The sequence below is a fragment of the Oryza sativa genome, chromosome 5 (genome assembly GCF_034140825.1).
Source record: "Oryza sativa Japonica Group chromosome 5, ASM3414082v1".
NCBI lineage: Eukaryota > Viridiplantae > Streptophyta > Magnoliopsida > Poales > Poaceae > Oryza > Oryza sativa.
The window spans coordinates 15,190,624-15,214,760 of record NC_089039.1 but is presented as its reverse complement, the minus strand read 5'-3'; the positions used below and the strand labels follow the sequence as shown (position 1 = coordinate 15,214,760).

The 24,137-nt window shown below is 49.0% G+C and overlaps 2 protein-coding genes and 1 long non-coding RNA gene across 7 annotated transcripts; 1 reads left to right on the top strand and 2 right to left on the bottom strand.

Annotated features, from left to right (window-relative positions):
• The first annotated feature begins 1,287 nt into the window (after positions 1-1,287).
• On the top strand, positions 1,288-5,265 carry LOC107280891 (uncharacterized). Of its 5 annotated transcripts, none has more exons than XR_010741225.1 (7): positions 1,288-2,016; positions 2,108-2,277; positions 2,441-3,368; positions 3,619-3,746; positions 3,817-3,895; positions 4,365-4,502; positions 4,648-5,265. It is a non-coding gene; the product is annotated as an uncharacterized lncRNA (long non-coding RNA). The 5 variants fall into 5 exon arrangements; XR_010741224.1 differs by having other exon boundaries at positions 3,817-4,021; XR_010741223.1 differs by having other exon boundaries at positions 2,128-2,277; positions 3,619-4,021.
• A 3,461-nt stretch (positions 5,266-8,726) lies between these two features.
• On the bottom strand, positions 8,727-9,920 carry LOC9269449 (cyclin-P4-1-like). Its single transcript, XM_015782857.3, has one exon. The coding sequence runs from the start codon at positions 9,844-9,846 to the stop codon at positions 9,397-9,399; it is 450 nt and encodes a 149-aa protein (XP_015638343.1). The 5' UTR covers positions 9,847-9,920; the 3' UTR covers positions 8,727-9,396.
• A 1,777-nt stretch (positions 9,921-11,697) lies between these two features.
• On the bottom strand, positions 11,698-20,515 carry LOC136356443 (uncharacterized). Its single transcript, XM_066310339.1, has 7 exons — positions 19,230-20,515; positions 13,535-13,935; positions 13,156-13,454; positions 12,790-13,051; positions 12,442-12,697; positions 12,304-12,366; positions 11,698-12,217 (listed from the first exon to the last, which is right to left on the bottom strand). Exons 1-7 carry the CDS (start codon positions 20,329-20,331, stop codon positions 11,838-11,840), a joined length of 2,763 nt encoding a protein of 920 aa, XP_066166436.1. The 5' UTR covers positions 20,332-20,515; the 3' UTR covers positions 11,698-11,837.
• Positions 20,516-24,137: the final 3,622 nt, after the last annotated feature.

Sequence of the window (24,137 nt, the reverse complement as noted above, 5' to 3'; positions counted from 1 at the left end):
TTAGGATACTGTGATGTGAGAGTAGCTCATGGTTAGGTTCCTTCTGGTGGAACCAGCCCACCAAGGTTCAGGTTCTAGACTTGGCATAGATATGTCGGCCCAACAATCTTCCGAAGGTGCTCATAGAAGGTATGGTGTGTGTACGTTCATAGGGGTAAGTGTGCATGTGTTGTGAGCATCTGCGTTTGTACTAATTTCGAAATTCGAGAAAAAATTGAATTGTCGCCCATGATTCTTATTGGCCATGATGATTCTGATATCCGAAAATGCTCTCAGCAGCCTCCAAGTGCCAATTCCTGAAATTCTGAAAGATTTTACACATGTTCTAAACTTCTGAAGTTCTGGAGGGGAATAAGAGATTATTGTTTACTTCTGAAAGTCATGTAACTGATGGTGAAAAATACAACACAGAGTATAGTATAATAGTATATTGTTTTAATAAAACAGAGTATATAGGTTTGATGTTCATCGTGTGTTCATTCAGTTTCAAAATTATGTCGAGATGTGTTTAGTGGAAATAGCTTCCTTTTCTCAACATTGTCAGCATCCTTCTGGTGTTTTACACTTGTCAGGACCCAAAGTTTAGAAATGGAAAACATTAGGAGTCATCAGGATTCAGAGAAGTTCAGAAATTTTTTTTGTAACAGAGTGAAGTCTGCAGGCATTGTATTGGTTGAGTAATTTCACTTGTAGGACATCTTACGGCCGAGGGGACAAGGAAGACCATAGAGATCGTGCGGCTGGAGTTCTTTTCAGTAATCACTGTTATTAATCATTTGTCTTTTACTTTTTAGGCGCAAGATTATAATTATGAATAGAATTTACTTCTTGTTAAATGTGATTATGCTGTTAACACTTTAAATAGGGGCAATTTCGTTCTTACCTCTACTTTTATGGCTAATATTGGTTTTGCCCTTATTCTTTAGGGTTTTCGTTTTTGCCCCAGTTTATTTGTTTTGAAACGAAACTAAGTTTTACCCCTACTTTAAATGGGCATGTTAACGGTGTTAAATCTTTGAAAAAAAGACATCCATACTATCAGTGTGTTGTTGCACATGTTCCCCCTTTTTTTCATTAGTTCTATATTTACCCTATAGCTGCATCTTGCAATTTTCGTAAATCAAAAACTTTTACAAATATAACAATTTTGAATAATATCAAAAAATATTGTTTCAAAATTTGACACACAAATGTGATAAATCTAGATAAATGTCGAACAAAAAATGACAAAATTTGGCGAAAAAAAAGAAGGGTTATATAGCAAGCTACAAGTCGTCGCTGCCTCCTGGCCGGGCCAGTGGGCCGTTGCTGCCGTCAACCCTGGCCGGGCCACCGCCATCGATTCCTCTCCAAGTTGAGTTGCCACCGCCGCCTCCTCCCCACGTTGAGCTGCCGCCGTCGCCCCCTGGCCGGGCCGCCACCGTCACCTCCTCCCCATGCCGAGTCGCCACCGCCGCCTCCTCCCAGCGTCGAGCTGCCACCGTCGTCACCCGCTGGCTGGGCTGCCGCCGTCGCCTCCTCTCCGTGCTGAGCTACTGCCGCCTGACTGGGATGTCGTCGTCGCCTCTTCACTCTCGCAGAGTCGCTGCTGCCGCCTCCAAGCTCCCTGCCCGCCACCACCTTCAAGCCTCCTCTCAGCCGCCACCTAACCCCCTCCCCATCGTCGCCTCCAAGCCTCCTCACCCACGCCGCCACGCCCTCTCCCCATGCAGGGCAGGAGGGGTCTGCGCCGAGGCGCCACCTGCTGATGCCTGCTCACCGCCACCCGCCGACGCCCGCTCATCACCGCCTGCTGCGCTACCCGATGCCGCTGGATGGGGTTTTCGTGAGAGGCTGGAATAGTTTCCCCTATTAGATATTTTCTTTTCTTTCTCTATTTATTTAATACCATAAGTCCAGTCCCACTCACTTCCGTCTAAACCAGGGGCAAACGGCTCTTTCGGTTTAAAAACGTGGGGGCAAAAACGAAAACCCTAAAATGTAGGGGCAAAATCAATATTGGACTTCAAAACTAAGGTAGAAACCTTATGGTGTTTCGAGAATAGTTTCAAAAATTGAATTATCGTTCATGATTCTTATTGGCAATGATGATTCTGATTTCTGAAAGGTGAAAAATGCTCTCCGCAGCCTCCAATTGCCAATTCTTGAACTTCTGAAGGATTTTACAAATGTCATGTTCTTCTGATTCTTCAGAAGAGGAATAAAGCTGAGGAACACAGGGGTAACTAAGGAAGGAAAACAGAGTATTGTTTACTTCTGAAAACCATGAAGATGAAGGTGAAAAAACAGAGTAACACGATTTTAATGAAACAGAGTACCTCTCCGAGAACATATAGATTTGATGTTGTCATGTTGAGCGTGTGTTTAATCAATTTCGAAATGTTTCAAGATTTTGTGTTTTGATAATAATATTTTCTCTTGTTCTCAACCTTGTCAGCAGCCTTATGGTGTTATAGCATTGTCAGGCCCCAAAGTTCAGAAATGGAAACCATTCAGAGTCACCAGAATTCAGAAAAGTACACAACATTCTTGTAACAGAGTGAAGTCTGCAAGCATTGTACCAGTTCAGCAATTTAACTTCAAAGACATCTGACGTCCGAGAGGACAAGGAAGAGATGCCATAGAGATAGAGATCGTGCTGCTGGAGTTCTGCCTGGAATAGTTCTTTTCAGTAATCACTGCTATTAATCATTTGCCTCTTACATTTTTGGCGCAAGATTAAAAAATTATGAACAGAGTTTACTTCTGATTAAATGTGATGATACTGTAAACACTTGAAATTATGTTAATGTAATGAAGCAACTATGTATGACAAACACGAAATTTCAAATAGACAGGTTACAATTTTTTCATGAAAACTTTTGTCGATGTTGACAAATAGCGAGGGACCTGAAAAACCGGAAGTATCAGAACTGAAAAACTGGCCGATTGCTTTGCCGTCGGCGAGGCCGCGGCACGTGGAGGTCGCCAACGCCGAGGAGTCGATGGGCCTTACAGTGACGGCATAAATCCGATTGATCTTCGCCCATCTAACAAAATCTCAGCCTGCCTCCGATGCATGGAAGCCCATTAAAAAAAATAGGAATCCACCAACACACATCCACTCCCCACTTGCGCTCCTTGCGGCGCCGTCGTCGGCGGCGCCGCCCCGCCATCGATGGACCTAGCAGCGGCGGGGGATGGTGCGTTTCGTCGCCGTCGTGGGGTCGAGCAGGGAGTGGAAGCGGACCTCCATTGTTAGCGCAATCGTCTCCGAGGTCTCGGGCGACGAGCAGTTCGATCTATTTGTGACCGAGAAATAGGAGCTCGAAAAGCCATGGCGGCGCTGTCGAGCAATGCCCCCAACCCTGGCTCTCTCCGGCCGCAAGGTAGCCTTTCCTTCGACCTGAGCTTATTTCCCTTGGGGCCTTGCTCGATTGTGCTGCACCTCCTTAGATATTCCCATGCATAATCCCTTTTCTCTCTTTCCGCTAAATTGTACTGACTGATCTGCTTGTGCTAGTTGGTACTGCTACTGACGATGTTGGAATACCATAGCTGTAATAATGCCTTAGTTTTGTCATTGAATTAAGCTATTAGTGTGTGGCATCTTCTGCATCTGATGTTCAATTTCCTCAGGTAGCAGCTATCATGTCATCTGAAGTTCAGTTTGCAAAAGATGAGGAGAATAAACTTGATGCAAGTCACTTGGCACAAGTGCTGCTAAGCAAGGGATACGAGGAACACTGCAGTCAGCCCAGTACAATGTATAGCCATTTTTTTTTACTGGAATTAGATGTTGGAAGCATGGTCATCTCATCTGGCTAGGATCTACAGGACTCCAATACTGCACATATATGATCCAGGAACCAGCACTGAATCGAAGCAGGCCTCCAATTGTACACTCCTCTCCAAGGTCTCTGGCTGGTTGTCGGGCAACTCCCCCAATCCCGAAACCCTCTCCCTGTTACTCCCCTTCCATTTCAGCTTAAAATGGGAGAACCTGGCGTTACTAGATTGTGCACACGTAATGTTAAATTCGGTAATATCTCATATATAACATAATCCTTTTTCTCTCTGCTGAATACTTGAATTTGGTAATGTTTAAATTACTTCAATATTGATTATTCTGCTGATGCCAACTGGTACTGAACTACTGATCATTTTGGAAGCCATGACTGTTTTTTTTTTTTGCAAAGATAAAAAATGGCAGGAGCTCTTCCTATTCAATTAAGAAGAATAGAAAGAAGCATACATAGAACTATATATGATCACTTTCCTTAGATACATTCTATCAGGACCCAATTTAGGTATCCATGGAATAGTCTTCTATCTTCTTTGCACTGTCCCTCTCACAATGCATACTACCAATCTTTTTTGGACAGATTGTGGAAGACAATTTGCCATGTATGAATGAAGAATTGACACTGTTTGGCTAAGTGAGTCATAGTCTCATTCTCCATGATACACAAAGCGAGCAAGATGAGTTACATGGCCATCCCATGAGGGATGAGGCCATGACGGTAATGCCTCAGTTTTATTAGTGAATTGAATTAGTGTGGGTACCGGTTCTTCTGCCTGAGATGTTCAGGTTGTTCAGATACTAATAATTATCTTTTTAGTTTACTTTGTTACCCTTAATTTGCGTTTATGCTTGTTTAATTGTAGATAGTACTTCAGTTTGCAGAAGATGATCAGATCAAACTTGTTGTAAGTTACTCGACACAAGTGCCGCTGACAAGAAAGTAGAGAGTAAAGAAACAGGCCAGACGGGAGAGTGTACTCCAGTACGGTGTAAAGCCACCGTTGGGCGCTGGAGATGACACATCTTGCTGGACTGGAGATGATCCATTTGCAGAAGTGGAGATGACACATCTTGCTGGAGATGGCCTGTACACAAGAAGCCTACTGAGTTTTTAGAAAATTGTGGCGTGGTGTAATATTTTGCTGCTCGCTTCAGATTGCATTTAATCAGATGCAAAGGAATCATATTGTTAATCGGCTGTGCAGGAATCTGTCTCTTGTTATATTGGAGCCTGCAAAAGGTGGTTGTAAAGTCTTGGGGATAGCATTTTTTGTTTTGTACAACCTTCAGTAAAATATGTAAGATGTAATTGTCAGTATACATCCTGATACGGTGGTACCTGACATAAATTAGGGGAACAGCAGCTATTTTGTATCAGCTGGCATGTCGGTTTCTGTAATTTGATGCAAGAAAAGTGCCAGGGTGCCAGTGGGCAGTGGCAGTCATGTTATACAGTGCAAGTAACAGGACATGATGTGAAATGGGTTGTTCTATGTTCTCTAAGCTTGTATCATGCATGTGCCATCCCATCCACTGAGGTCAAAGTTCTTTTGTGTTGAGTGATAACTGATGATGAGCTGTTGCATGTTATCACTTTCAGTCAATAATTCAGTAACAATGGTGCATTGTCATAAGCATTGCTCATGGTGAATCTGAAATTGCTCAGTCTGGAGCCTGTTGCCAAATCTTGAAGTAGTGTGACAAATCAATGAGCTTCATTAAAAGTGCACCACTAAAGAAGTGTGACAAATCAATGAACTGAATAAGGAATATATTCATTGAAGTTGAACAGCAACCTTGCCATCCATGGCGCCCAGCCGCCCAGCACTTGGCTTCCTCTCCAACCGTGCATCTTTGCTCCAATCCCCCAATTGCTCTCACCTGACAACACCACCGCATCGACGACGGCCACAAGCTCGCAATCACACGCACAAATCACAACACAACAAGGAAGAGATCAGACATAAAAAAAAGTTGATTATTTTATTATTGCAAAATCAATGATTAAATACAACAATGTAACTAATGAATAATGATTAATTTCTATTCTACAATGAATAATTAGCTTTACAGCTGCAACTACAGTACTACACTAAACGTACAACTACAAATCTAATTATCTATCTACAAATCACAGAGATGGGAAAAGTCTTCGACTTTGATTAGAGACTTGGACTCCCATGCCGTTGCTTGTTGCTGTTCAAGCGCTGGATTTCTTCTTCTTGTTGCAGAGGCGCTCGTGCACCACCCCGCGCAGATCATCGTCGATCTTCTCCCAGACGGCGGCCGGCAGCGTGGCGCAATCTGTCCACAGCCCGGGATGCACGTACGCCTGGCGACACAGGGTGTGGGCCATCGAGTTGCCCTCCCGATATATGTGTCGCACCTCGACGTCCGCGAAGCAGCGGAGCAGGTCCAGGATTTCCTCGTGCATCGCCGCCGGGATCCTCGTCTGCGTCTCCTCGCCGCGGATGAGCTGAACCAGCACCAGGTCGTCGCCCTCGACGACAAGCCGCTCGACGAAGCACGCCAGCGCGAGCCTCAGCCCCCGGATCATCGCACGGGCCTCCACCACGCCAACCGTCCAGTGCTCCGTGATCTCCGCGAAGGCGAGCACCACGCCACCGTCGCAGCCGCGGATCACGCCGCCGATGCTCGCTCGCCGGGATCCGTCGTCATACACGCTGCCATCAAAGTTGAGTTTGCACCACCCCCCCGGCGGCGCCCACCATCTGACGATCACCCGGCTCGGCTTAAATGGCGGCGAGGACGGGGACAGCGGAGTGGAGCAGCGGGGAACCGGTGGTGGCGAAGGAAAGATCGACGGCAAGAAAGCCAAACCACCGCCGCCGCCGCGACCGTCATCAGGGACCCGGAGCCTCCCGCCGTCCACGCACATCCTCTGCCCCTCGACACTGCTCCTCTGCCGCTTTCCGTTCCCCTTCTTGGCCAAGAAGAAGGCCTCGTCGCCGCGGCCGTGATCCGCGAGAAGATTCCACGGCGGCGGCGCGCTCAGGGGATCCGCCTCGAGGATGTCGCCGCCGAGCGGGAGGGGCTGGCCCTGGAGGCGCCGGAGCAGGCAGCGGCCGACGAGCTCGTCGTCGCTGGGATCGAGCTTGAGGCCCGGGAGGAGCCCATCCGCGCCAGCCGCAGCCGCCGCCATCGCCACCGGATCGCCTGAGGATTTCTAGGGTTTTGGTGGAGAGAAAGCGTGGGCGCGTGGGTGAGAGGAGATGATCAGATGAGGAGAGGAAGCGTGCGTGTGGATCGTCTGAGCGAGGCGGGATTTGAACTTATAGAAGGCGGTGACGTCAGCGCGAGTCAGCGTTGTCTGCACGCGCTCTTCCTCCCGCAGGAGCAACGGTTGAGGGTCGTTTAACGTTATTGACTTCGAATTTGGCACTTGTTTCGATTTAGTTCCAAATTCCAAAAATTTGAGCTATCGCTCTATTGCTCATGCTATGTATTTTTACTGCTCATGGTGAATTGATGATTCTAAAACTATGTGCAGCCTCCAGGTGCAAATCCCTGAATTTTTCATTTTTTGAAGGATTTTGGCATTTTCCCCATGTCTTGGACTTCTGAAGGATTTACCTGAGGGACATTGGGTTAACTAAATGGAGGAAAGCAGGGTATTGTTTACTTCTAAAAACAGGGGAACTGAAGGGGAAGAACAAATAACAGAGTATATTTGATGATTTTTTTTTTGGGAATATCTCTTCAAGAATATACAGATTTGATGTTGAGAGTGTGTTCGTTCAATTTCAAAAATATTTCCAGATGTTGTGTTTGAGAATAGGTTTTCTTGTTCTCAACATTGTCAGCAGTTTTCTTTGTTTTACCCTTGTCAGGAGGACCCATTGTTCAGAAATGGAAATATTCATCCGTCAGAAATTCAGAATTCAGAGAAGTTCAGAAATATTTTGTATGGGTTGAGGGAACATTGTAGTTGTAAACCTGAAAGTGTTCTGTTTAGAGCCTGTCGTCAATTCTTGAAGAGTTATATCCATGCTGAGTAAACCTGAAGGAGCAAAACATGCTAGAGTTCTTTATTTTCAATTCAAGTAGCACAATGTTGTGCTATCACTGTCAGGACAATGGGCCACTGAACTAACTGTTTGCTTCAGAATAGTGTAAGTATTAACAACTGTACTCTGTTCTCTTGGGATTAGTTTTAGGATATTTGTGACTTTCCAATCATATAGAGTTAGCACTTCATTGAACGAAAGGAAAATTTTCATTGAATATGTACGACTCAAGAAGTTTGACAAAGCAATGAATTAAATAGGGAATATATTTCGTTGAACAGGAATATAAGATTTCAGTGTAACAGTGTTTATGAGCAGTCGGTACAGATAATATAAGCTTACAATAGTGTCAGTTACATTGAATCCAACCAATCAACAGCAATCTCAGATAATAAATCATGTTTTACATACGCTTAATTACATGTAATTCAACTAATCAACCGGCCATTCCAGGACAAAACTATACTATGTCTCGCTTCTGCATTGCCAGTCTAACACTACAGACTGCTACAGAGCACAATGTTCAGTGCTGATATCTTGCTATCTTCAGGACACTAGCCTGCCGACAGATAGATCAAACAGCTGAGAGCCTCATCAATGCTATCTGGAGATTCAAAACTAGACAACGCCGGTGCTTCATCATAGCTTCAGGCATCAACCAGTAAAGAGGAATAAGCATCATCAGAACTTTTTTGTGATGACAAAAGAAGAGTTTCATTCTCAAGAGGCTCCATCAAACACATCGCAAAGCCACAGCAAGAGAGGTTTCCATTCCAGTGTCAGATCGATACAAATTTCATACACAAGAGGATTCCATTTCAGAATCCAGATCGACACATATTTCATACACCAGAAAGGCAGAAAAATACTTCTTCATTAACTTCCGGATTGATACAGATTTCGTACACCACAAAGGTTGGAAAAGACTTCTTTATTATTTTCCAGATTGATATAGATTTCATACAACAGAAAGATAGAAAAAAGGACATCATTAACATTTCTTTATCTACTTCCAATAAGATGGAAATTCAAGACAGGGATTGATAATTTGACAGAGCTAACAGTTGCTAAACATCCTATGAGTAAAACTGGTGTTTTTTTCACTCTACTCATGGCCGCTGATCGAACTCTTCCAACGCCGGCTGCATCTTCTCCACCCTTGCCTCGTCTGATCGAACTCTTCCAACGCCAACTGCATCTTCTCCACCCTTGCCACCTGCAAACAACTCGTAGACAACAAGCAGCAAAAGAAAATACATTATGTAAATAATTGAACCAGTGGATGCAGAAATCGTGGACCTAGTTGGCGACAACTGATGGCGGCGGCAAGGAGGCCCAGACGCGGCGGCGGTCGTCCTCCGCTTCTCCCTCCACAGCTTCTGCCGCCGTCCTCTTCCTACCACCACCGCCGCCGCCGCATCTCCCGCTTGGACGCGGCCCTCGCTCCAGGACACGGCAGAACCAGTCGAACTCGTCAGCACTGACGAACAGGCGGTAATCGACGACAATGAGGAAGCGCCGTTCGAGGCCGGCCATCTCCCTGGCACAGATCGCGGCGTCCGAGCTGGTCTCGAACACCACGGTTCACCTCGTCGGGAGCCTGTCGATGGGCCCACCGAACTTGGCGCCCACGAAGATCGCGACGGCGACGAGGCGGTGCGCGATGGAAGGATCGACGAGGATCCCCGCCTCCCGCGCGGCGCCGCTGCGTATGAACCGGAACAGGTAGATCCCGGCGAGCACGTAGCACGCGCCCTGGAGCTCGATCACGTGGCGGACGCTCTCCCGCTGGATGAAGGTGTGGATGCGCTCCAGGAACTCACCGATCCGGACGGTGGGCGTCGCGCCGCCGCGGAAGGCGCGGATGCGGTCGGAGTCGGCGTCGGCGTCGGCGGCGGCGGCGGCGGCGTGGCGGAGGGCTTCGGCCTCCACGAGCGCGGCGAGGAGGGATAGGGATCGAGGGATCCCGCGCTCGTCGTCGCGGAGGACGGCGTGATCGCCGTCGTCGGGTGCCACGGCGTCGGCAGCGGCCATGGCGGCGGAAGGGTCTCGCGGAAAGGGACGGATCAAGATTGCTAGGGTTTTGCTTTCGCGCGCGGGAGGGGATTAGGGGGGTTTCAGGCTGGAGGATTTGATAGAAGAGAGGAGGATCGTGCGCATACGAATTTTTTTCGTTTTTAGATTTTTTTTTTAATATTTACAGAAATAATCTATCGACCAAAAAAGTTGCAGAAATAGCCCCTGCCGCCAAAATGTGAGCAAGGGGCTAATTGCAATTTTGGCCGCCCATTCAGAGCTTGCGGCCGTACTTTTTCATCTGGGTCCCTTGCCGCCCCAATAGAGGGCGGCAAGGGACCCAGATGAAAAAGTACGGCCAAAAGATTTTTCTATGTAATGTTAATAATAAATAAAGAAGTATTTATTGGTAAAACTTGTTAATATTGTTATAAAAATGTATTGAAGTTGGTTGTTGCGCAATTTCATATGTTAAGTGAGATAATATTTTGTACCTTATTCGACGTATTAGTACTCGGATAATTTATATAGGCCTATCGCAGTCTAGGTCGTAGAAACATTATATGGACTTAAACAAGGAGAATTATGTAACATGAAGAAATAGTAGTACAATTTGAACATGATACAACTATTTGCATTGCGGTTACATAGATGATATTAGATTCGAACTAGGAGGGAGGTAGTGCAATAGTTGAACACAACGACGATGTAGTAATGGGACAAGGAAACATGACAGTAGAAATTTCAATATGCCAAGTTGTCCGATAATAGCTAACCCCTACGTGAGGATCCCTCTCCTCTCTCAAACCGCGCTTTAGTAACCCTGTATTGCTCTGGTAGTTCAAGCTGCACAACACGGCTAGGTGGAGTTAGAACCCTTCTGGTGTCTATCCATTCTCTGTATTGACATCTCCTTGGTGGTTCCTGGGAGGAAAGAATAGATGTAAAGCAAGCAAAGTTAGTAAATGTTGTGAGAAAATAAGGAATCATGTAATCAAAATATTCTTACCATGAAATCGTCGTCAAGAATATTTGGACAAACAAAGAACCTTCGACCCAATGTTGTAGGATTTATGGAACGAAGAACCTGACAACGATCACCACACCTGCATCTTGGACGGGCATCCCATGGAGGGAGTGCCGTAGTTAGCACCCGCCAGTCGCTCTGTTGTTCACGACATTGTCGTTCATAAGCCGCTTTTCTCTGTAAGTATTGCTCAGTACTTTCGGATGCGAAATACCAGCGACCTTCTTGTAAACAAGTGGTTAGGTCAAGAACGGGATTTTCTGTATCGACCCACTCGATGTATGCGCAAGCCGTAGTGCGGGTCTGCCGAATAGAGTAGTGTTACGAAGAATAAAGCGATTGCCCATACGGAATGAATAAGCATATGCAGATAATAAAATACCTCACGGTCATAGTTAGGGCACCTAAAAAAGCGCCTTCCTCGAATATCAGGATTCCTCGAAGCCATTAGTTAGCATCGATCACCGCATAGGCAGAGAGGACGCTGGCACCAAGGTGGTAGTAGGTATACACAAGAATCGCTACGCCAGTTTGGATCCTCAACACCCCGGCGTCTAGCCATTGACGAAAGCTGGTCGGATTTGTAATGAAGCAAGTGGGGAAGAGAGTACTGAATGTGACTGAGTTCTGAAAGATTGTGAGGCCTCACTCGTTAAGGCGACTTATATAGACGCAAAAAATCGAGTGATACCCTTGACATGTGAACGTGGTGGGGTATGGTGGGTACGCCTGATTGGCGCCGAAAGATACATGCATGATCGGCGCCGAAAGTTACATTGGTCGTATGTGCCAAATGGCGGGCAAATACTCGTATCACACGCGAATAAAGGAGGCTGCATCGGTGCGGCAGAAAGTAGTCGTGCATGCGCCGAAAGGTATCGTGCATGCGCCGAAAGGTATCGTGCACATATAACAACAACGTAGTCATTACACAAGCATACAGTACTGGAAAGTGAAGCAAGTAAACAAAAAGAAGACTGCTCTACTGGCCCTGCCCCGCGCCGCGACCACGCTTGGTCCTCCGGGCCTGTGCTCGCACGTGGTCCTGGGAGTAGGTGAAACGATCCGGTGGCACAGCACGGGTAGCACGAGTGTCCCGCAGAGGAGTGGCCTGCGCCTGGTCCTGCGTCTGCACCGGCGGTGCGCCTCCCAGCTGTGAAGAGCCGATGACGTCCTCTGTCGAGCCTGAAGCGAAGTCGAAGTCAGTGATGTCGAAGAGCACGGTGGAAGACAGGAAGGGGTCCAACGAGGTCCCAGCATGGTCCAGTGGTGGACCCTGACTGGACGTGCCGGCTGCCTGTGACGCTGACCCTGCAGCCTGGGAGAAGTGGGTGGCCTGCGTCATAGCGAACTGGGCGAAACCTACACATTGACAACGGGACCCTTGTAAGCTAAGATATAAAATGTATGTAAATTGATTGTGGAAGTAATGTTGTTTTTTTAAGTACCTGTGGGGGGCACAACAGAAGGCCTAGCCGAGGAAGGCGGGGTGCTGAACGGTGCACGAAACCCTGAAGCAATCGGCAAGTGAAACGGCTCACTTATATGTGCGAGGCATGTACAGAAGTAGTAATAAAAATACTTACCTCCGTGCGGAAGGGGAGTCGGCCTAGGAACGTGCGCAGCTGGACGGAGACCAGTCGGTACGGGTGGCCGCTGTACAGCTGCGTCTGCCCGAGCAACGTCGTCTGCACGACAGGTGAGCACTCGGAGAATCGAGCGCATCGACTCCACCATCCGCGTGTACGTCGTCAGGTGCTCCAATACGGGTACCGGAATCCCCGCGTCTAAACGTTGGATCGTCGTTGAACCGTCAACGACGACCCGGTTGATGTCGTCGACCTGCATGGTTAATTTGTTCGTAAATATTCGTAAAATTTGACGAAGAGAAAGACATGAAAACATAAAGGAATGGTGCGATGCAGGGTACTCACAACACAAGCGAAGTCCTGGTCGCGGTGCCTGGCGTAGAGGTCTCTAGTGCTCGCAACGTGGGGCTGCTGCTCCAAGGGAGCGAAGGTGACCCTAGTACGGGTGCGTGGCTGGTACCAGCGTAGGTAGGCCTGGTACGACTCCTCAGTGTGTGGCTCTCCCTCGTGGTCCACGACCTCCTCGGTTGCGAGCAACCAGTCCTCAACAAAAGTCGCCAACTTGGCGGGCCAGTCGCCAGCTGACTGCTGACCCTTGCGCGAGTACCTGCGAATTAATGTGTAATATTAGTGTGAAACGACAGATGTTACAAATTATTGTGAACAGGCAGATTTTAATGCAACAATGGAAAGCGTAGTGCAAGATCATACCGGTGAACAGCAGCTGGGACGGTGGTCGGAAACGGTACTGGAAAGGGCTGACGGAAGCCGAACTGACGCATCACGCAGAAAGGGGCGTGAGGCTCAACGCAGATGTCGAAGACCATCGGAACCGTAGTCATCCAGTACGCCTGGTCCCTGGTGCAGAGTGTGGACAGACCCAACGGCGCACGAGCCTGGGTAGCCGCGGCACTGTAGGGCTCCCACACGACGTCAGTCGTCAGAAGGCGGTCGAACTCCATAACAAACTCAGGATACGACCGCCTAACCTGGACGTGAGCCCATCGGCGCTGCAATACGAGACGATCGATGTGATGTACAATGAACTTAGCAATTAACTTAACAATACGATAAGATCGATGCAACGTACCTGACGACGGCACCACAGAGTACCCATCGTAGGGTAGTCGACCTCTGGTCGCTCCTCGTACAGTGACTCCTCGTACGCGTGCTGGTCCACCTCAGGGCGGCCGATCGCAATCCTCTCAGCTGCCCAGATAGAAAGAAAGAGAGGGCACCCACCAAAGGTCGCGCTGGGATCCGTCTTCGTGCAAGACTCACAAAGTGCACGGTACAGAGCCGCCAACAACGCGGAACCCCAGCTCCACTGAGGCACCTCGCCTACCGCGGCGTCGTGAACCGTGAGTAGCTCACCGCACGTCCGTGCCCGAAACGTCCCAAGCTGAGCCCCCTGCACCGCAGTAAGGTGAGACCGGTGTCGGTGATCTATCGCCGGGTCCAACAACTGAGGTGTATCCTGACGTGCTATCTCTGAAAAATATAGTGTTTCGTGTTAGAACAATTCAAAAAATAGTAATGTAAAACAAAAGATAACTTGCAAAATTATGAAATAGTAATAAAATCATACGCGTTAATTATGTACAACAAGAGTACAGGCTATTTAAATATAGCAAACGTTACTAATGGTACATAACGATGACGTGCAATTTAACATATATGTAGAGTTCAATAATATAACATAACATTACGTGTCGAAGTCCGACATACATCAGCATACATAAAGACGTTAGGCGCCTTAGTCCGACGTTACATCACGAGACCTAAAGACATGACATGCCGAAGTCTGACATTACACGACGAAACATAAACACATCGATAAGTTCGAAACGAATTACAAGCAAATCCACATGCCGACATAGAACATAAGAACTACACCACGTATCCAGACGTGGCACGACGACGCCTAGGACGTGGTCGAGTGGAGGTAGTGCCTTCACCCGTAGGGCGAGCTCCATCTGCTGCTGATCCTGATAGTCCTGCCTCCGCCGCACTTGGTTTCTCCTTGTCTTTAGGACAATGCTTGTAGGTGTGCCCATGTTCATCGCATTTGCTGCAACGCTTCACCCTGCCAGCCTCCGACTCGTCCATATCGTTGCGGATGCGACGAGTCCTCCTCCTTCCAGCCTTGCCTCGGAGCTTCGATGGGTCAGGAATATTGAGTACTTCATCGTTAGTCTCTGTGAACTCCCCAGCTATGCCGAACCCATAAATCTCGCCGCTCCATGTATGATATATTGCTTGCTTACTGAAGTACTGTGACACATATACTGTATCTGGTATGCCACACTCCGCTGCGGCAGCAATGACATGGGTGCATGGCCTGTGGAGCAGCTTCGGCTTTGCACAAGAGCAATGACATGTGCCGTCGTCTTTGAGAACATACTCCTGCTTCACTCTCTTGCGGTAGATACCCCTGCCTGCCTTATCTTGACATAGTATCTCAAACCTGTGCTGTTGGGTACCTTGCACTAGAGCTCGATGTTTCATGGCCTTTTTACGCAACTCCTCTAGCTTTTTCTGCCTGAAAGCTCCAAACAAAATGCTGTTGTTCGGCATAGAGGGAAGAACTGCCTGGATCCGATCCCTAAAATACCTGCATGTCCCATGTAAAATGAACTCCACTATGCCAACTAGTGGCAGTCCACAGACACCGCGCATCACCCAGTTGTAAACTTCTGCCAAATTTGTTGTCATTATTCCATATCTAGCACCACCTGTGTCATACGCCTTGGCCCATTTCTCTTTTGGTTCATGCAGAATCCACTGAGAAAATTTCCGAATCTCCAATCCAGTTCTTCTAACCAATGTTGGACTATCCGTTAGGAGAGGTCCAAGAGCTTGAGGAGGGTCAGCAACGGCGGTCGATGGAGCCGCTGCACGCTGATCACTGCATTTGGCTGTCAACTCATCTAATCTCTTCCAAAGCTCATTGAATTTTTTCTCCTGGTTCTGATTGCACAGCCTCTTGAACATGTTCATGAGCTCCTTGTTCTTGAATTGCTTGAAGAAATTAGCTCCCATATGTCTCATGCACCACCTACTCTGTACATCTTCCCAAACACCGGGGTATCCTCGTTCCATACTCCCAAACTGCAACTCTCCTATCGCTCGCAGAATGCCAGCGTGCCTATCATGTATCAGGCATACATTTGGCCTCATACCAACAACTTTTGTTTTAACCAATTTCAGGAACCAGTACCAGCTGTCGGTATTCTCACTCTCAACAAAAGCAAATGCCAAGGGCAATACCTGATTGTTCCCATCTACCCCTATTGCTGTTAGTATCTGGCCCCGATACTTTCCTGTCAAGAATGTCCTATCAATGCAGAGAACAGGACGACAGTTCACGAATGCCATCTTGCATGCATGTAGAGCTAAGAATGCCCTTTGCAGCACACTCTTGCCAGGATGTTCAATTGAGGGGAATTTCTTCACTTCGTAAGAGCTCCCAGGGTTTCTTTCCTCGATAACACCAAGCAGGCGTGGCAAATTGTCATACGAGGCTTCGTAAGTTCCAAATCTCATCTCTATTATTTTCTGTTTGGCCCTCCAGGCCTTGGCATAGCTAATAGTATACTTGTATGTCTCTTCGATGTGTCGGATTATTGACCTTGGTTCATATGTGAGATTATCGATGACATGCGCATACATCTCAGATGCAACAAATGCACATGTAATGTTCCTGTGGTATTTCTGAACACCAGGTAGAAAACATGTATGCTTGGTAACAACTGACACTGTCCAATAATCCTTCCATTTCCCCTTATACGCGTGCACTCTCCAGGGACAACCATCTTTTTCCTTAACACACCGAACTTCATATTGCGACCGGTTCGACTTGGCAACCCTAAACTCTCTATGAAGTGACACTGCAAAATGTTTTACCGCCTCCTTCATATCTTCTGCTCTACTATAAATCGCTCCCTGAATAACCTCATTTTCTTTGTACTCCCATCTCACACTATCCTCTTCAGAGACGATCAGTCCAGAAAAATCCTCACTAGCCCATTCTGCTGGATTAATATCCATCTCATCATCTGACGAATCACCTTCCTCTACACGCTCGTTGTTAGAATCCTCCCTCTCCATTTCATCCACAATGGCACCGACAGTCTCCCCCTCGTCGGCCACTCCACCTGGTTGAATGCCCACTGGAGCTACTACGCCCCCGTCCTCTCGTGCGTTGACCTCCTCCACAGAAGTCTCGTTTACTTCAGCACTTGGTCCCTCGCCATCATCCATGTTCATCTGCACACCTGGATCCTTCGGGTGAACAAACGGAACCAAAGCTAGAGGCCACCCGCGTTGCAATGCATTTTCCAAATACCATCTCCACACTCGAGAGTTTTGAACTGGCATTAGTTCCCAATAAAAACCCTCAGTTGCCCGACTTACTATAACATTGATTGTTATGTCACTTGTCTGTGGATCAACTCTCAAGCCCCTCATTAACCATCCTTTTATAGAAGGTACACTCCTCTCAGCCGGTCTATCAATTCCCCTTTCTGATACAATAAAATCTGACAGATCTACCCCAGTTGGCCCGTAACGGACGTTTCCTGGTCCATTGTCGCGATCGAGAAAATTGCCTTTTCCCGAACGCTAGTGTATTAATCCCCGTCCCAGGAAAAGCCGGGGTACACCAAACAAACATGATACAAAAGGCACATCTTTAATATATCGATAATATATACATTATTACAAAGGCACTTCAGGCCTGACAAACAAAAATAAACAGCAGCGGACTTGCGGGCCTACGGCTCCATCTTCACAGGTGCTCAACTGGGGTATAAGCCAGGACTCCACCTAAGACATCTTCTCCGAAGCTTCTCTTACTGAAGGGGGGGAAAGATTGAGCAAGAATGAGTACAACCACAGTACTCAGCAAGTCACACCGGCAGATGCATGATTAATGCAAGGGGGTACAAGGGGTTAATAATAGGGGTTAAGTTTTGCAGTAAACAGCATTTAAAAGTCACTTAGTTGCCCAAAGCCATTTTAAAAAGACGATCCTAAAGCTACACAGTATTATTAATCAAGGTCGTGAACCCGCACGAACCTGCCTTAACCCAAGGCCTACGATGATTCAGACCGAACTGGCAACCCGACCCTGGGTCCCAGCTCGTCCCAAGCCAACCCAGGCCAACTATTCCACATTTTAGTTGTTAAGCAAATTTTAAGAATTAAAACACTGACTTGGGTACATTGCTCGGCTTGCCCATAACCGAGGGCGCGGCTATTCGAATAGATTATACTCTGATCAGAGGTGTACATCTTTACCCACAAGACACATCTTCCTCACGTGTAACCACGTGCCACATACCACCACGGTATACGGACGGAAGACGTGACATAGTTCCCAACCCATCCTAGCCATAAACAAGAGTACCGACCCAACCCTACCTACGGCCGGAACCCCCGGGACAGGCAGGCAGGATTGAGCCCCCTAGCAGCAGGACACCGGCCCTGTGCCATGACATCTCGACTACCGGGCCGCAGCTCGTGTAGCCTTCATTTGTCCTAGAGATGTCCATCGACCCCCGACTTCGTCCATCTCCATCCGTGTACTTTTGTTTATAACCAGACTGAGCCACAAACTAAGCCTTACCCACTAGACATGTGGAAGTACGGTAGTGCTTTGCAACAGAGGCCCGAGCTTAATCCTTATAGTGGCCGGGGTGCTACTTCCCACAACTAGCATGCACCCAAACCCCACCGAAAAACAGGTTTTAGGGGCTTTGAAAGAGGAAGAGAGGGGTATGTCCAATTCCACAATAAGCCAACCATTCCATAGTATCCAAGTGATATGAGAATTCCCCAAGTCTAAAGTTATAAAACCACCTAATGTTGCCTAATTAAACAGCGAAGCATCTACCTAAATTCATACTAGTGGAACCATGAATAGAGTGTCCACTAGTTGGGGTTTTGTTTATTCTAGGGTGAACAAGGTAATAATAACAATAGCAATAATAATAAGGTCATAACAAAGGTAAATAGGCATGGCTAAATAAAACAGTGATAACGCAGGAATTTAAATAAAGCGATAATGCATTAATTTAAATCAAAATAATTTTATAAACTGGGATTCAATATGCTCAAGGATGATGTGACTTGCCTTGCTCCGAGAGAACGGCCTTCCGAACCTTCGGCGACGACCGCGAACCACGCTTCTGGAACCTCCGGAACGACAGAAGCTACGCGAAGCACACAAGCAAAGCTACAAGCCTATAAAGAAGCGATAACAATACATAAAAAGAAAGCACACGGTTCTTTAGGTTATAACAAACATTAGGAGACTTGAACGGGTCGATTCAGAGTTCGTATGACCAAGATATGATCATCCGAAGTTTAATGCTGTTATATGGAGATTTGCGGATTATTATAATTAAGCTTTGCAACTATAAAACATGTGTAAGCGCTAGCCTGGAAAAGACAGGAAGGCTGCGCCGTTGACATGCGGACCCCACATGTCAACCTAAGGGACCACGGTAGACCGAGTACACAGAGACAGTCCACGGGTCGACGGAAGCGGATCCCGCGTGTGAACCGAGGCGAGTGGCCGACAAACGGACTCCACTAGACACCGCATGGGCTGCACACGTGGAAACCACGTGGCTACCGAGCGTGCACACTAACACGGTCACCACACGCACAAGCGAACGACTACCGACACCGGTACACGGGTACCGGGGTCGACAACCGCACAACGGGCACGGGCGACACCGAAAGGACGAGGACGGGGCAGCGAGAGGAGAGATCCTTACCACCATGCGACGAGGCATGGGAAAGACAACGACGAACGGGCGCGGCGGAGACGGACGGCGAGGGAACGACTTCGGCGGCGATCCTTGAACGAAGGCGAGACTCGGCCGGCACGAGGCTTGACAACGCGGAGGCGAGGACGAAGACGATGATGGGGCTGCGGCACTTGACGAAGCGAGGACGACGAACGAGAACGGCTTGACGGAGGGACGAACGCCACGATGACCGGGAACGACGAGAGGGCGACGACGACGACGACCGGGGCCGGCGAGGAGGCGACGTGGGCAGCCTACAGCGGCTGCACGAAGACGAGGACGGCGTGGAACACGCCGCTGCGAATCCGACAACGGAGGCGGCGCAGCGAGACGACGAGCCGGCGAGGAGGAACGACCGACCGGAGGAGTCGTCGACGAGGACGAACGGAGACGACGATAACGAACACCGGCAGGGTTCGGATGGAGGGGAGGCGAGGCCGAGGGCGACCTTGCCGCTGCGATGCTGGAGGTGGAGATGGCGACGTCGGCCGGCGCACAGGCACGGCGGACGGGGCTGCCGGAGGAACTCCGGCGAGGCGGAGGGCGAGACCGACGTGGGCGACGGCGTTCCGGTGAAACCGAGGGCAGGCCGGGGTGGAGGTCGACGCGGCGACGCCGAGGGAGGAGACGGCGCAGCCGGCCCGCACCTGAGCGGCGCGGCAGGGGTGGCTGGAGGCAGTACAGTGGCGGCAACGCCACTGTTTTGCCGGCGAGGACACGTCTCCGGTGATTTCCGCGTGAAACGGAGGGCTGACAGGGGGAGAGGAGGCAGCTGCGAGGCCGAGGGCGGTGACGGCGCGACCGGACGGCGCTCGGGCGAGGAGGGAGAGGCGGCTGGAGGCCGGCCGGCACCGGAGAGAGAGAAGGAGAAGGCAGGGAGAGGTGGTGCGGCCACGGGGGAGCTCGGGAAGGGGCTAAAACGAGAGAACGCACGGAGGGGGTTCCATTTTATAGCGGAGGGAAGCAAGCCGGGCATGGGAGAGGGCGGAACGGCGACGGGAAACACGGCCGGCGGCCATGGAAGGCGGCCGGGAAAGACGCGTCCGTTCCCGACGATTGGGGGCGCCATTCAAGGGGAAAATTGGGGGGAATTGAAGAGGAATTAATGGGGATTAAAACCCCCACTTAATTTGGGAATCCCCGGTTTGAATGAGGCGGATTTGGAGGAGGGAGCGAGCTAGGGTTTCACGGGAGTGAGAGGAGCCGGGCGGGAGGAAGGAGACGACCGGCGCGTGGGCCCCACGCGGTCGGGCGCGCAGTCAGCGCACGCGCGGCGCGCGTGTGCACGGCTGGCTCGGCTCGGCCTGGCTTGGGCGCGGCTTGGGCCGGGCGGCCGGCCCAGGAGGAGAGGAGGGAGAGGCAGCCCAGGAGGGAGTGGGAGGAGGGAGTGGGCCGAGAGGGGGAGGGGAAGAGTGGGCCGGGAGGGAGAGGAGAGGCCTGGGAGAGGAGGGAAAGAGAGGGAGGAGAGGGAGACTTTGGCTGGGCTTGGCCCAAAGGAGGAAGGAGGATTTATTTTTAGTTTTTCTTTTTAGTAAACTTTGATAATTGTTTTTGTTGCTTAATAATTATTTCCGGCGCTCTGAAAATTCAAGTAAAATTTGAGGGCTCTTGTTAGACCACGGAGAATTTAACAAAAATTCTCCGAACCACATTCGAATTTTTCTTGTATGTATTTTAGTGATTGCCAATTTCTTTTCGAATTTTAATTAATTCTATTATTCCTTTTAGAGAATGATTTTTATTTCGGGATGAATTTATCAGGACGTGACATCCATGGTAAACTTGGAATATTTGTTTGTTCGACATATCTGTCAACGAAATAACTAGATCATATTACTCTTTCATGCAATAAACATCTACAACGTAATATCTTTTTGTGTAAGCCAATGCAACGGTAATGTATTAATTCCAAACTAGCAGATCTACGTAGTTACCGATATCTACAATACGCACTTCTAGATTAGTACAACTAAAACCCTAAAAATATAATGTATTTATTCAAACAAATTTTTAAAGAATACACACTATTTAACTCAATAGTCACATATAGGATCTATGAATATTACCTGAAATCGGCGTCTGAATCCGGCAGGGCTTCGCCCCTTCTTCTCTTCTCCTCCCCTCTCTTCTTTTTTTTTCACTGGAATTGAGGAGAGAAGAATGAGGGCTGGGGGCTGGGCAGCAGGCCTTTTATAGGCAGCGAGGCCTGCCGCCCGGCCAGAGGGCGGCAAGGGGCCGCCTGCAAAATAGCCGGCCCCGACTGGCTTTTTTGCATTCGGGCCCCTTGCCGCCCCATCAGAGGGCGGCAAGGGTTTTCCTGAAAAAACCCTCCCTCCGTCACCGCCCGTTCCTCCCCCGTTTGCCACGTCAGCTTGCCGCCCCAGAGGTGGGCGGCAGGGGCTATTTCTGCAATTTTTTTGGTCGATAGATTATTTCTGTAAATATTAAAAAAAAATCTAAAACCGAAAAAAAATCGTGCGCATACTGTACTTTTCTAATGGGCCGCCCAGTCCGCCACGACCCGAGATCGGTCGGGCCCAGCCCACGTGCTCCCCTTACGGCTCAGGCGCAACCCAATAAGGGTCGGCCGGTCGGGCCGTGCTGGGCCACCCCGAAGGCACGGGAATACGACAGCCTGTAGTGCTTTTTTTTTTTTAAATAAGTCTAGTTGTCCTCTCTCCTTTTTAGGTTGTGACTTATATCGATAATCCTGTTACGCTCGTATGCGCTGGCAAACCAAGTCATGTTAGGCTGGAGGAGGGCGCGAGGGACGAGAAGGACGGTGATGTTACGGCGGTGACGGTGTGCGCGAGGAATGAAGAGAACAGGGCATGGCCGCGCGCAACGCACTGATCGTGGTGGAGAAGTTAACGGAGAAGGAGGCAATGGCGTGGCAGGGATGAAAGAGGAGAAAAGGCGCCGACGACTCTTGTACTTCTCTGGACGCCAGATCCGCCAGCGAGGAGACTGGGGTCACCGAATCCGGCGGCCCTGGCCTCCTTTCTTGGAGATCCGGCGGCTCATTGAGAAGAAGCGGTGGTAGCAGCATGGTAGAGGAGAAGGGAGATGCGGCGGCGACGGCGCACGCGAGCAGAGGAGGTAGGCTGAGAGGGAGAGAGGGGAGTTGGACGTGCGGAGAAGGAGAGGAGAAGATGGTGGTGGCAGTGGCTTGCTCCCTCGCTTCCAAGGCACTGAGCGGCCGGATCCATCGAGGGGAGACCAAGCGCCGGATCGACAGCCTCCCAGCGGATCTGGCACTACACCAAGCGGGGTGGAGAAGATGATAGCGGTGGCTCACGACACTTTCGTCCGGGCAGCCGGATCCGCCTGCGAAGAGGAGGGGGTCGCCGGATTCAACACCCCCGGCCTTCCCGCTGGCAGATGAGACAGCCTGACTGGGGAAAGAGGGGGCGGTGCACTGTTGGCGGCTGTTAAATATCGATTCTATACCGCCAACATTTGCATAAAGTTTGGATAATAAAACATCCAACATAGTGATAGGTGCTTAATCTCACATATTCCATAGTATTGGTGTATATTTGTATGTAGGTGATAAACCTTGAAGTTGGGAGGAAAATCAGACTAAAGTGAGGAGAAATATGTATCCATACAAGGATGAGTTATGAACTTCATCGAAACATCAATGAATTAACCCAAAATTCCGAGAAATGGATAGAGGAAGGTTCAGGGAGTCCACTGACCGAAGGCCAGGCCAGGAGGGCCCAGCCTAGGTTCGGCCTGGTTCGGCCGAACCTCCCTGATCACCGTTGATCCTGGGGTTTGGCATGGACGTCCCAGATCACTCCCTGATGGCGGTTGTGGGGCACTTCGGACATTTCCCCTTCGCCAACCGTCATACCTACCCCTATATAAAGACATCATATCACTTACTTCCAAGCTTGAGCTGAATTATAAGAGGCTCTATTGTACTATATTGTATACTAGAATAGGACGAGAGTAGAGTAGAAGGAGTCGGAAGAATTCCGGAGTTGTCGGTAATCTTCTCCTATTTCTTTTATTCTGTTTATTACTCTGAATTTAATATAATATTCTTCTTGAGTAATTTAGATTTATCTTGTGGGAATTATCTCTTGGTTAGTTCCTAAATAGCATACGGGATTATTGTTCACTATAATCAACTAAAATATAGTGATTACTTTGGTGAGTTATAAACACTAAAGTAGATAGTAATTGCTTAGACGTGGTGTTTAGGTAATTGTTATCTAGTAATTGCTGCGTATCCCATAGTACGTTTGAGGTGGGTGTAGAGGTAGTGACAGCCCTCGAGATTACTTAAGTCTTCCCTGTCCGGGTACGTAGTAGAGCAACATCTGGGAACAACGGGTTGCCAGTGCCTGAAGTATTGCATTAGGATTAAAGTTAAGCTTTCCCTAGACACTGTTTCTCACTAGTAAATCCTCTCTATCCTGGCCTATCATTTGCTTGGTGTCCTTGGATGAACCGGAGAAAGATCTGACCACACACGTTCCCTTGGATTCGATACCCTTGGAATACTCCATAGGGGAAGTGCTACATCGGTATATCCGTGCGCTTGCAGATTTTGTCTGTGATCGTAAGAAATACCAACATGCACCGGCGGCGAGAGGAGAGTGAGGAGGCGACACGCGTGAGGAGAGGAGGGCGAGGCGGGGCGAGCGAGAAGAGAGCCGCGCGAGGTCGAGGGAAGGAGGCTGAGGTGGCTAGGGTTCTTGGCAAATCCAGGGCATCCGTTCCTGATCCAATGATCTCACGATGGTGGAAGAGCAGCCACGCTGGGACACGTGGACAGCCAGATAGTCCCTCGCGCGTGATCGAACAGACGATAGCGGCGGGAACGGGCGCACAATTAATAGGAAGTGCAGGGGGGTTTTTTGG

What these genes read in the sequence shown, in the direction of transcription:
- LOC9269449 (XM_015782857.3), bottom strand. Translation starts at nt 9,846, where the DNA reads ATGGCCGCTGCCGACGCCGTGGCACCCGACGACGGCGATCACGCCGTC.
- LOC136356443 (XM_066310339.1), bottom strand. Translation starts at nt 20,331, where the DNA reads ATGGCGCCCCCAATCGTCGGGAACGGACGCGTCTTTCCCGGCCGCCTT. An exon ending in GTCCCAGCTGCTGTTCACCG is followed by an intron (nt 13,052 to 13,155) that starts GTATGATCTTGC and finishes ATTAATTCGCAG; the next exon opens with GTACTCGCGCAAGGGTCAGC. An exon ending in ACCAGGACTTCGCTTGTGTT is followed by an intron (nt 12,698 to 12,789) that starts GTGAGTACCCTG and finishes TTAACCATGCAG; the next exon opens with GTCGACGACATCAACCGGGT.